Here is a 13,238-nt window from a genome sequence, read left to right as displayed (position 1 = left end):
GGCATCAATAATTCATATGCTTGTACAATTTCAATTTATAATTCATTTTGAAAATATGAAATCTGTTTATGCAGAAAAATTGATGAAATAGACGTTATGTGCATATTAGGTTTCATCTAATAAAATGTGATATATAACATGATATAGAACTTACTCACTTCAAATTATTCTAAAAACATAAAAATACCAAGTAAAATAATCATAAAATATTGATGTTTGCTAAAACTAAATTTATGTGACACTGCTTGTGGTTTGGTATTCTGATTTTGTACAATTACTGTATTTTTAAATTAAAATTTGTTTAGGTATTTCAGGTACTGTAAGCTGAATGTTAGATTTTGCGTGGTTGTATATGAAAGTGAATTAATGAACAGAAGAAATTTGATTTATTTACTGGTATTGAAAAAAAAACGGTTCAAAACCATTGAACACATTGTCACTAGTAAAAGTAGAATTCTATTTAATTATTAATCTCTTGTACTGTACCTATAATGTAAATAATCACTGTACATTTTGAGAAGTGTGGTTAAATTGGTCAAATTTGTTTTACAGTGATGATCATATGTACACTAATATAATTAACATCCTCATGATGGGAGTTCTTAAGACCACATACCATGCAGCACAAAGCAATAGAATGAGGGAATGTAAGGTCGTGTTCGTACGGTGGTTAAAATAAGCGCTTAATTTCACCCATGCCTCGGGTTATAAATTGAGCGTTGTTCGTACTTGAAATATTTAACCGCTTAAATGCTTAATCGACGAATCACAAACCGGAAATTACGTCAGTTGTCTTTACAACCTACGACCCCATTTTCGCACGCTAGTTTCTTGTTGTATATTTTTTACTCGCGATCTTTCTTTACAATAACAATTACTTGCTACCTTTTACACTGCTTATCCTTGCGACAAACCTTATGCCTCTTAACGCCGATAATCCTGCCGAAATATGCCTTCTCCTGACGACCATTATTTTACTCATTGACGAAGAATTTGAGCCCAATGTTACACGACGGAAACACCACCGACCAGCGGCTCCCCGACCAGCTAGGCCTACTAAAGCGGTCTACACCAACAAGGACAGCACCAGCTGACGATCGCTCTCGAAGCGTGTATGGAAGAGCTTCGTAGGAGAAATGACGGGCCTAGGCAGCGAACGTTTGTCAAAATTTGACACATTGCCTCTATCGGAGATTTATTATCCTCGAAGGCCGAGTATAATTGGATTATCGCTGAAATAACCTGCAAATTTGGTGAACATTTTACCTCGAATTTTTTGTAGCCTGAGGCAAAAGTTAATTGGATCACGCGAACGGAAATCGGGAATAAGCTGGTATTTTCAACCCCTGCGAACAGGCCCTTAGTTACACATGTACAGTCTGTTATATTTTATCAAAGAACTTATAACACAAGAATCTCCTGTTCTTCAATTTGCATTCAAAACACAGTATCGGAAGTACAGGGTTAAAAGGTCAAACTGGGCGACGCCATTTCACAGCATGGAGCAGCGCCCCCTCCAAACTAGGAAGTCAATTACTCTACCCCCTAGAGTATTAGCAGATCCCCTCTATGATTTTGACGTTCTAATTTGATGCGGGCGCCCTACTCCATGGCTCACAATGGCGCCACCCATAGCTCTATTCTATCCCACAATGCCTTTCGAAATTGTTACGCGCTTTGGACGAACAGGAGATTCTTGTGTTATAAGTTCTTTGATTTTATTTAAAAAGGCACCTATGTCAATATATGTGGGTACAGTACCCATTCAGGTTGTATGTTTGTTTCATCCAAGTTTATAAATAAGTTAAACCTACAGTATACTAAAAAAACACTCCTACAGTAAGAGTATGTAAAACAAAAACAATTTTATCTGCTAAAGAATTGTAAAGTTTAAAAAAAAAAATTCATAAACCCCTTCCCCCGAATTTATCTCGCATTACATATCACTTTTATGTTGTTTCCATAAGGTTTGCTACGGGTTGTTTATTTTTTTGTAGATTTGCAGAGATTTGTCATGAATTACACGTCTGAAAATGTTACTAAAGATGTTTATGCCAAATCCAAAGGAAAGAAACTCCTTACAAACAGTATATATTAACACCCTTGTCTCATTATATAAACATTTACTAGAACTAACAATAGTGTCCAATAATTAACAATGAATGACTAGATGATTACAGACTTGTTTACCAATAATTCAATGTCTGTAAGATCCCATCCTGAATACAAATTTGTACATTTTTTGCTGCAATTGTTTCTTCAATTCAAGACAGATATAGTATTAAGCTGGTTAACTACGTTGCCATGGTATTCAGCATATGGTTTCCATGGCAATAAAGCATAAGAGGAGACAGAAACAATCATGAAGTAGATAAAGACCTTCAGTGTCAAAATCAGAACAGGATTTGACAAAAACTTTAACAAAAGGTATTAATGATAAATTGATCCTAACAACAGTGGGATTAATTAGATCAAAAGGTGATTAAGACTGTGGATTATGAAAAGCATGTCTAAGGTCAATATGTTAGTTAAAGTTCTGAACCAAAATGCTACAAGAATGAATTTATTTGAAAGACTGAAGAAAAAAAAAAAAATATATATATATATATATAAACACATCAGGCAATGAACATTAATTCTAAACCGCCCGGTGATATACTGAAATTTAATTAATTAATTTGAAACGATAAAGATGAGGAAATCTGTGAGAATGAGAAAAAGTCGCCCCAACCGAGACTCGAACTCGGACCGCCTGCTTGATATGCAGATGTCCTAACCATTAGACCACTGGGGTTTTCATGGTATTGTTCTTTAACTCGATTGGATAGCGACCCTTTAACATTCTCGGCGTGGTACGGTTGGAACACAACTAGTCCTCAGTTGTACGCACGCGCACCAGAGATCAAATTGATACGCCCTCATCTTTCAGTATTTTTATTCACGAGGCGGGATCTCCGAAGAGATACTTTTGTTTATATAAACACATCAGGCAATGAACAATAATTCTAAACCGCCCGGTGATATACTGAAATTTAATTAATTAATTTGAAACGATAAAGATGAGGAAATCTGTGAGAATGAGAAAAAGTCGCCCCAACCGAGACTCGAACTCGGACCGCCTGCTTGATATGCAGTTGCCCTAACCATTAGACCACTGGGGCTTTCATGGTATTGTTCTTTAACTCGATCGGATAACGACCCTTTAACATTCTCGGCGTGGTACGGTTGGAACACAACTAGTCCTCAGTTGTACGCACGCGCACCAGAGATCAAATTGATACGCCCTCATCTATAATTCAGTATATTTATTCACTAAGCGGGATCTCGAGAGATACTTTTATATATATATAAACACAACAGGCATAGAAATAAATTCCAAACCGCCCGGTGATACACTGAAAATTATTTAATTAATTTTTGAAACGATATACAGTCAACTCTCCCAATACCGGACTCTCCCAAAACCGGAATTCACGAAAAACCGGACTTTTTTGGAGGGCCCAATTTGTTCCTATTCTAAATGTACTGTAATTTATTTTGAAAACCGGAATACCCAATTCCGGAATCCGGACAAATTATGAAGTACAAAACACGAAAATTAGCGTCTGAAAACCGGACGGACAGTTAAAAAACTCCAAATATTTACGAAAACAACGTAACATCGTCGTCGCTGACTCGGATTCAATACATTCACAATATACAAAAGCTTTTAACCATACCCTGACCATGAAGTGCGCGACGTTTCGCGGTACGATCAAATAATGTTGCCATGGAGCGCTACACTGTGATTGACAGGTCAGTTCATTGTTAACCCACGAGGCGGCAATTGCTTTGTTGCGTATCGAACTGCGGTGGGCTAGGGCTTTTTCACATCGAAGCGCTATGTCTTAATGTCTATTGTTTTTAGCAGGGAGTTGTTAACAACTCCCTGTTTTTTAGCGTATGAATTGTTCAAGTTCAATTTACATTCCACTTTGTGTCTTTGTTTTGTTTAAATTATTGTTAAATTCACAATTGCAATAGGACTTTAAAAAGGAATGTTTCACTAAAAATGTGCATCATTATAAATTTGGAAATCATTATGGCAAAACGTAAACGGAATGAACTTGACTTAACTAGTGTTAATAAACTTTGAAATGTTACCAATTAATTATTGTGTCATTATTGCTTGGCTCGTTTACCTAATCAATTTTCATCATTGCTATCAAATTACGTCAAAATAAAGGAGCTTAAAAAACATGTGGTCCAGGTGTGGGCGTTTTTATTTGATTATGACACCTCTGCACATGCGCATCAATCAAAGCCCCGCTTTGCTATTTTTATCACCCATGCTGCTGCTGCTAGCTAGCTCACGAAAAAAAAACAATAAACAGACCGAAATTATGTTCACCGTACGTACGTAGGCCTTTTTGCCGTTAAAAACACATTGAGAAACAATAATTTACTATTGTAACATGTTTTATTGGTACAGTAAATAATGTAACTTTTAAAAAAGGTAAATTGAATCAGCTTAATATTAATAAAGTAGGCCTAGGCCTATCAGTATTTATTTAATTAAAACTAGCTTGACACAATCATAGCCTAGGCCTTCCCTACGCTAGACCGCACCGAGCAGCATTCCGACCGGTGATTCAAAGCATTTTCAGTGACAACGTGATGACTTTAAAAATATGTTTTCAGGAAACCGGACTTTCGAAAAACCGGAAAATATATGCCCGCCCAAGGGTGTCCGGTATTGGGAGAGTTGACTGTATATATATATAATATCTAGTGATCTAATGGTGAGTAATCATTCCTTAGTTTGTTTTTATGTTTTTTTTTAAATTTTCAATTCTATTTACTTCAGTAAAATCAGTTCCCTTTTATGTTAGAAATACAAAGAAATGCAAACAAGTTTTACAAAGTTTGATATTTGATTTTGAAATCACACCAAATCAAAGTCGTAATAAAGATAAAATTACCATGGCAACTATTGTTGAAAGTTTGTTACCAAGTAAAGAGCTGAAGGGCATGCGGCAATAAGCTTATAAGTTCAGGGCTAAATAAATACGGAAAAGAATGCCAAAAAAACCAATAAAAAAGAGTTATATTTTGTAACTTACTCCCAATAGTACAGTAAAATTAATGCATAATTTCTCCTAACAGAATAACCCCACCCATGTGATAATTCTATGGTATCTATTCATCCTGTGTTGAAGCACGCCCAAACTCCTGAGTCACCTGACAATTGCTTTGGCTTTTATCTTTATTTAACATTGTAAAGATGTAGCGTAAAGTTCAAAATAATTTAGCTGTACAGTTCATTTATGTAATTGTACCTAATAAAAAAATTTGTTTAAAATTTACAAGTAAAAGTTAATTAAGATTGTGTATTTAAATGTAAACTCCAAAGTAGACAATTAATCTACCCAACTAAATGTAAAAACACTGTAGAATGTATTTACAGATGCAAAAAATGACACTGAACCTAACAACCAATCACTAACCAAGTATATCAAGATCAATTACCATGGCAACTGTTGCATAACCATGGAAACAGACTCATTTGCTATCTGCGTCAGTGAAAGATGAAGTTAACAGTTTTGAGAGTGTTTAACACGGCTACTCTGCATTTAAACATCTCGGTAAACATAACATGTAGAGGCAAATGCAAAAACGAGCATGTCAATTGATAATATGATAGCTTTTGACAAAAGAGTGATGTGCCCAAATATGGTAGTGATATGACATCATCATGTTTTTGTCATATGAAGTTTGATAGTGTAGACAGAGCTTAAGAAATTCCAACTTTGCAAAAGTATTTTATTTATTGTTTTACATTGTTATAGTCTAATCTTCAAAAATCCAAATACATTGAAAACAACTGAAAAATGTTACAAAAACCAACAAAGCCTGAAAACTGCTAAAATCATTATTCTATCAAGGTCACAAAAAGTCCACAACTATCACTACTGAAACTGCTTTTGGAGAACCAGTTGGAAACAATATTATTAATTTTTTACTTTTAAATTTTTTTGATATTTAATTAATTATTACTATATGGTCTTTATGCTAATGATCAAAAAGTGCTAAAACAGAGAGATAACTTCTCAAAGATTTTACAGTAAAAACTGATGTCACTTCTACAAACAAATTTAATATAACTTACCTGGCCTTTTACTTTTTTAACTTTCTTAAAGCATTTATTCAGGGAGAGATTATGCCTCACAGAATTCTTCCACCCCGTTGGCGCAGAATGGAAATATGGAAAATGATCTAGAATCCACTGGTAAATATCTTTAACGGGAAGACGTTTAGTCGGTGAATCTTCTATTGCCATAAAAATTAAACAACTAAAAGAAAAAGGCGGTTTACTGTTCACTTGTTTGATCGGATCGTTTGAGTCAATTGAATTATTGTTTGTTTGATTATTAAAATTGATCAGCCCATTATCACAATTCTCTTTGGATATGATATCTTCATCTTCGTAATCAGCATCATCATCTAAGTTAATATCTTTGAGGAGGTCGGTACTGTGCAACCATGTCAGAGGTTTTAGTTCGTCGTCATCCAACGGTCCTTTTTCTATTCGAATTGCACCGAAACAACTACTCGACAAATCAATATCTTCCATTTTAACGTCCTCAAATGCTTGCGTAAGTGTTGCGCTCGGAAAGCTGTTGCTTAAATCGTACGATAATCTTCGTTTCCAGTTGAAGTCTTGCTTACGACTCGGTGGCATCTTCATTGGTGACTGTCTGCAAGTAAAAATCAACAAAATGGTGGTTAAAATAATTGCTTTATCAATCGTAAGGCACTGGTTCAACTCACCAGTTAGTACTACTGTAGGAAATATATTACAGTGAAAATACAGTAGTAACATTAATTGCTTTACAACAAAACTTGTAATTTGCAAGTTAATGCATTCCATTGAAATTCCTGATCCTTGCGTTGAAAAATTCAATCAAAATAACAATTGCTTTATCCAAGAGAAATAAAAGAAAGATTAAGAACAAAATGCTAGAAGAAGACTACTTCAACAACAAAAAATATGGTTCATGAAATCTTCAACGAATAGACAACATACATACCATGCTACAAAAACACTTGAAATGACTGTACACAGGCACCTCTAAAGCTCATTTAAATATACAGAGAGAGTGTGTCAAGTACAGAAATTTAAAATTAATGCATGACGGCATTGAAAGTCTTCATTGAACCAAAAGTGGTAGATTTGTGTTTGGAAAATAACGATAGGATTTGCCACGATGGCGCTTTTGTTGTCGATTGAAGCGGCACTAATATTTCAATGTGAATTCTTCACAGTTTCTCTTTGGCTGTTCACCTGTGAAATTTTGTGTTCAATAGTCAAACAAACATCCCTAAATCTCATCCAGTACAAATTAAACATTTCTTAATTAAACAATAATAAATGTATGAATATCCGGCTATTAGTTGAGAGAAATTACAGTTTGATCAGATATCAGATTTCAGAGATAAACTCAATTTTCCTCGATAAGGATGGATTGGGCGACAAGGGTTTTACTTCAATTTTTAAGGGTCTTCCAACCCCAGTTAATTTTAGTTCATGGCTCCTAAACCCATTGAAAATTTAAACAGTTTGTTCCCCATCATTGCTATTTTTCCAAATTAATCTTTTTTTTTTGTTAAATAAAAATTTTTTTTTTAGTTAAATAATTTTTATATTATTAATTATCTTAGTTCATGACTTAATGATTGAAATAATTTTTAATTTATTAGAAGGGCAAACAAAATTTAAGTTTTACACGTAAATACTGTAGGTATAAATTTAAATGCCTACAGTATAATTGATAACATTTACCATTTGAATTATTCAGGCCGAGAATAAGGCAGGCGTTTCAGCCAGTTTAAATTAATAAGATAATGAAATTGGAACATTTTACAACAATGCGTATTGAGGTCATATACGAGTAAATTGTTCAATTCCTGTAAACCTGCACCAAAACGTAAGTCCGTACTTTGCCTAATGTCATTTACTAGCCTTATTGGTTCAATCAAGTATTGACCAGATTTCAAGTTTCTCTCGCTTGTCAGGCTTATAGCCAATCCAATTAAAGTTCTGTACAGCCATGCAAAAATCAACCAATATGCTACGCTCTGTGACTCAAGGGTTACCATAGCAACAATGACTAAACCAGCTTGGTTACTATAGCAACAGACTCTATATATTTCAGAAAAGTTACTGACCACTAATGGGTCTTCTGAAAATTAGAGTATTAAGATTTTGCATTAATAATCTTAATCTTTTAATCATAAATGTATAAATTAATTTTGACAAACATTTAATTACTTGAAATTAATCCAATTATGGAATAAAGCAACGTCTAGATATAAATTTGGTAAAATTATAAAATAATAACATTTCATGATGTCATTTCATATTTAACCTAATATATATCTTAATTTTTAATTAGCAAGTTTAATTCAGAAAAAGCTTGATCTTATTAAACACATTTGAAAACGGAAATCCATACAAGTTATTATATAATATAAATAATAATATTATTATCAATACAAGAATATCATATTATTAGAAAAAAAATTCAAATTAATTCAGCAGATTTGAGAGCGATTCCGCTTTATCGACGATCAATATTACATATATGCAGACAATTACAATAAATCTCAATCCCGGACAGTATTTAATATCTAGTGCTATGAATATTCATATCATAGAGCCGTTCAATAATGCTTTACTCTCTTGAAAGCAAGAATAGATATGGATTTACAAGTTGAAAAGAAAATAAATTGAATTGATGCTAAACTAAGAAAAACAAATGTTTAACCCCCAACGTTACATTAATAATATACTTATTATTAGAATTTTCAATTTTGTAGTGAAATTCAATTTCTATCACATTTTTATTTTAAAATTATTCAAATAGGTTTTGAAAGGGATGAAACTTTATAACATTCTGATAAAATTCTAAGGGTTGGCCACTCATCTTGATTTCTATCTCTATAGCTTTGTCTACACTATCAAAATTTCTTTGACAAAAAATGTGATGTGCCCATATATGGACATGATGATGTTATACTGTAATTATCACTACCAAACATCAAACTTTTTTTGTCAAACAAATTTTTTATAGTGTAGACAGTGCTTTATACATTTCCCCTTTTTTATTTTCAGAGCTTTACAATATTTGTACCTAAATTTATATCTTATGATATTCAGTAATATTTTCATCTCTTCTGAATTATTAAGTCATTGTTTATGCTATTATTAATTATTTCTTGCAATAAATTCAACATTTCCATGGAAATTTGACACTGAATAATTACAGTAAAAATCACCATGGTAACATAGTATCTACCATATGGCGATTTGAAAAAAGCAGAATGATTTTAGTTGTAGAAACGCAAGTTATAAATAGCACGTAGATAGGGATCTGATGGCTGCAATATTCCCCGAGGACCATATATGTTTATAATTATTATATGATTCACAATATCGGGAGCAAATAACATATTTTGCCAAGCCCATTTGTAGACGTGCTACAACGCATGAACGCCTTGTGCTCCGCTCATGCTTGACCAATGGCGTAAACAGTTGTCTATTAAGAAGACGCCCAGATAATTATGTTTTTAAGTACTTAGCGAAAAATATAAAAATACAGCAAAATATTATGTATGATTTCATCTTTAGACATTTAAATACTATTTTTTTAAACTTGTGTGCTATGTTGAAATGGTACAAGTTAGAGAATCTAAGACTGAAGAAACGTCACCAAATGAGATAATAAACTAAAAAAACATTAAATTAGTTTGTAATATTGCGTCATAACTTACCGGTTTTAACATGTAATATACAAAATAAAATACAGCATTTGACTACAGAATCACCTTATGCCGAAGCTTGCAGATATTTAACTGCAAACAGAGTTTGATAGCGAAGCTTTTAACACATCCTAATCTCATTTGCATATTCAGTAACTAATAAATGTATTGTTGCTAATTGTATTATGAATTAAAGCCAATTGTCTTCAATTAGTAAGCAAAACATTCTTAGGAAACACACCCGCTAAATACGAACAATAGCGGCACAAAAATAAGGGTTGTTTTTTAACAGTTTAGTAAACAATTTTTAATGCTGTATTTATGCTGCTTTTGAACTTGTCTCTCATTTCTATAGAATGCACACACCCATTTACAATTACCACTCCCACTCATCAGTGGTAACTGCACAGGTAAATATTAGTCATTGGTTCCGGTCGGCCTATTATTTTGGGATTTAAAATTCATTGTTGAAATCTAGCTTGGTTTGTCAATTACATAAATCATTATGGTTAGGGATTTAAAAAGAAACCAGGATCGAAAAAACAAGGTATAGCCTAAATAATAAGTAAAGGTACAGTTGAAATGAAGGTCAATGTAGGTAAAGCATTCCATAAAAATATTTCACACCAATATAAACAAAACCTGTAATTTAACCAACAAGAAATGTAAATTGACAAGCACAGTTAAAAGTAAATCTAAAATTTCAATGACATTTTAACGATTTCTGATTTGTCAGCTATAAAAGCGAGTAATACTAATATACATTTTAAACGAAGCCTAATCATGTATTAAAACATTTTTTTTACATATTGATATCTGTGCAATTACAACATGTTTATCATAAATTATTTAAATATTGCTAGGAAGTGTATCAATGTAAATAGACAAAAATATGAAATAAAAAGGTATCTGAAAAAACACATTTCTAATATCTGGTATTTGTTTTAAACAATCCAAAATCGTTCCAATAAATTTCATAATACGATTCAAGTGTTGTAAATGTAGATAGACATTAGGTTAAGTTTATTACATCTTTTTAAACTCATGGATCCAGTGTACGAAAAAGATTAATCAATTTAATTAACACAAAAGGGATTAATTAATACATGGGTTAAAAAAACAATATTCATTATAGTTTAATATCTTATAGTTTTGCTACATTTTATCAATTAATATATTACTGTTATCTCGAGATTATTTTCTTATCAAACACCTGGTCTACCAAATTATGATATAATATTAAAATCATAACAATGTATATAACGGAAATGAACATACTACAAATTTAAAGCACCTGTTAAATGCAATATTTCAATAAATTAACACGAAAGTCATAGCAATAAAGATTGGGGAAGTTTTGATTTATAAAGAAATATTGAATGATAGATCATCAAGCAAATGATTAAGAAAGGATAGGATAAATACACAAACCAATCATGGTGTTCGTAGTCTATAAGTGCTAGCTTACCTGGATAAACCGACATAGGCCTTTCTCCTTCAAGAGGAGAACACAACTCCAAAAGTAACATATTAAGGATTCCCCTCCAAACCGATGGTATTGTCAGTGGACGACAATGCCCATATATACTTTACCATTTCATTTCACACCAGTTATTTTCTCTCCTTGAAAGGGAAATGGCCTATGTCGGTTTATCCAGGTAAGCTGGACACAAAATAGACTTAAACATTAGAAATTGTAGTATGATGAAAGAGAAACATGTTATAAAATAACTTTTAAGGCATTGTTTGTGAAAATTGTGAAGCAAGAAACATGCGGCAGCATGTGCAAACTCATTAACTATAATCTGAAGAACAAACATTTGCACCTTTAATTAAAGTCCAGGTGTTTGATTAAGAAATATTCTCAACATAACCTACTTAATTTTAAGGAAATAATGTGGTAAATCGTTGTAAAACTGTACCTCACCATAATTTATTCTTTGGAAAATTCATTCAATTTATTCAATATTCTCTACTTATGTAATAGTGTCTTTGATGAAACATATGAAGATCCCATTTGGATTGAAATTATGAAATGTTTATTTTTTAGTGTAAGTGTAATGACTGTTTAGTAGGGTGTCGGAGGTCAGAGTACACCAGGCAAATTTGCAAGGTACACCCCAATCCTTCGGTAATAATAATAGACTGTGAGAGCTACACGGAAATAATGCTAACTTCGCACACAATTTTAAATCGTTATCTGGTGGCATTCTCTTTTCTTGAATGTCTGACTAACTGCAGAAATTTATTCTGGCTATCTGGTGCCAGCAGCATGTTCTGAATGCTAAAATTCGTAAACACAATCTTCAAGGATCTAGAGAAGGCAGCAAAGTTATGAGACCCAATAAATCAATTATTGGCCAATAAGATTATGTTTACAATGCTGTACTTAGTTCTTGTAATACTTAAAGTACATACAATGTTATTTGCTGTATAGACGCTTTACAGTTGAAAACGTGATCAGAACGATCTTTGCGGAATACGTGTTTACAGAGCTGCTGCCTCTCCACGTCAAAATTAATCACTGGTCACTGTTAATGAAATATGACACTGCCATCTCTGTCCAGCTACGAGATATTAAGATTATTGAACTTATTAAATGGAGAAACTTTTTTTTTCAAAAACATATATTTGCGGAAATATTACGTAATGTTGTAATGTTCTGTATGTTGTTATTAGTAACATTAAAAAGTTTGAGGTCAATTTGCTGACCTACTTTTGGTTTATTTTTAATAATTATAAAAGCACAAGTTATATAAAGAAATTACTTAATACATTTCTTTACTTATCTTATAAATTTACCTTATTTAAATAATAAATTATATACAAATTTTCTATTGATGACTAAATATCAAATATATAATTTTCAGTTTAAACTACAAATATTAATGATATAAATTATGGTTTTATTGTAAAATTGATCCATTCATTTAAGAAAATGTAATACATGTGATTAATAATAGCACATACAATTTAGTATTGATCGTTTCTATAAAGGCTACTACAAGTTAAACTATACACAAAGACTTTCTGTTTATTTAAGTCTACACAACAATTTTCTCCAATCATTGTAACAATTCAACTCATTAGACATTGATAAATAAAATATGCAGAGTATATAGGATTAAATGGTCTCATTAGCCACTACCTATTGTACTACTTAATTTAAATCTACTAAATCGCCAGCGTATTATTGGATGAGTAACATCTAGGGAGTGAAGGGGAAATTACATATGATCAACTTGAATAACTCGTATTTTAATCGATGATCAAGTCCCTGTAGAATATTAACTGTAAGTTCTTTATCTGAGCAGAAGCGACAAAGCACGCTTAGTGGAGATGATGCGTTGTTCGTTAAAGGAAACCGTACCCTGTGCAAACACAGTCTGTACAATGAGTGTAAAGATACTGATGATAGTTACTTGAATTTTTCACAT

The 13,238-nt window shown here is 32.4% G+C and overlaps 1 protein-coding gene across 4 annotated transcripts in view; it reads right to left on the bottom strand.

Moving 5' to 3' along the window:
- LOC140061140 (forkhead box protein N2-like) overlaps positions 1–13,238 on the bottom strand; it is a 41,797-nt gene that overhangs the window by 17,877 nt on the left and 10,682 nt on the right. For 3 of the 4 annotated variants that reach the window (XM_072107596.1, XM_072107597.1, XM_072107599.1), the window contains exon 2: positions 6,149–6,737. In XM_072107596.1, coding sequence (XP_071963697.1) covers positions 6,149–6,727 — 579 coding nt within the window. In that variant the 5' untranslated portion in view covers positions 6,728–6,737. Of the gene's footprint in view, positions 1–6,148; positions 6,738–7,070; positions 7,129–13,238 lie in introns of those variants that run through there. The other variant, XM_072107598.1, reaches the window with a different exon arrangement.

Source organism: Antedon mediterranea, chromosome 10, assembly GCF_964355755.1.
Source record: "Antedon mediterranea chromosome 10, ecAntMedi1.1, whole genome shotgun sequence".
NCBI lineage: Eukaryota > Metazoa > Echinodermata > Crinoidea > Comatulida > Antedonidae > Antedon > Antedon mediterranea.
This window is presented reverse-complemented; position numbering and strand designations above follow the sequence as displayed.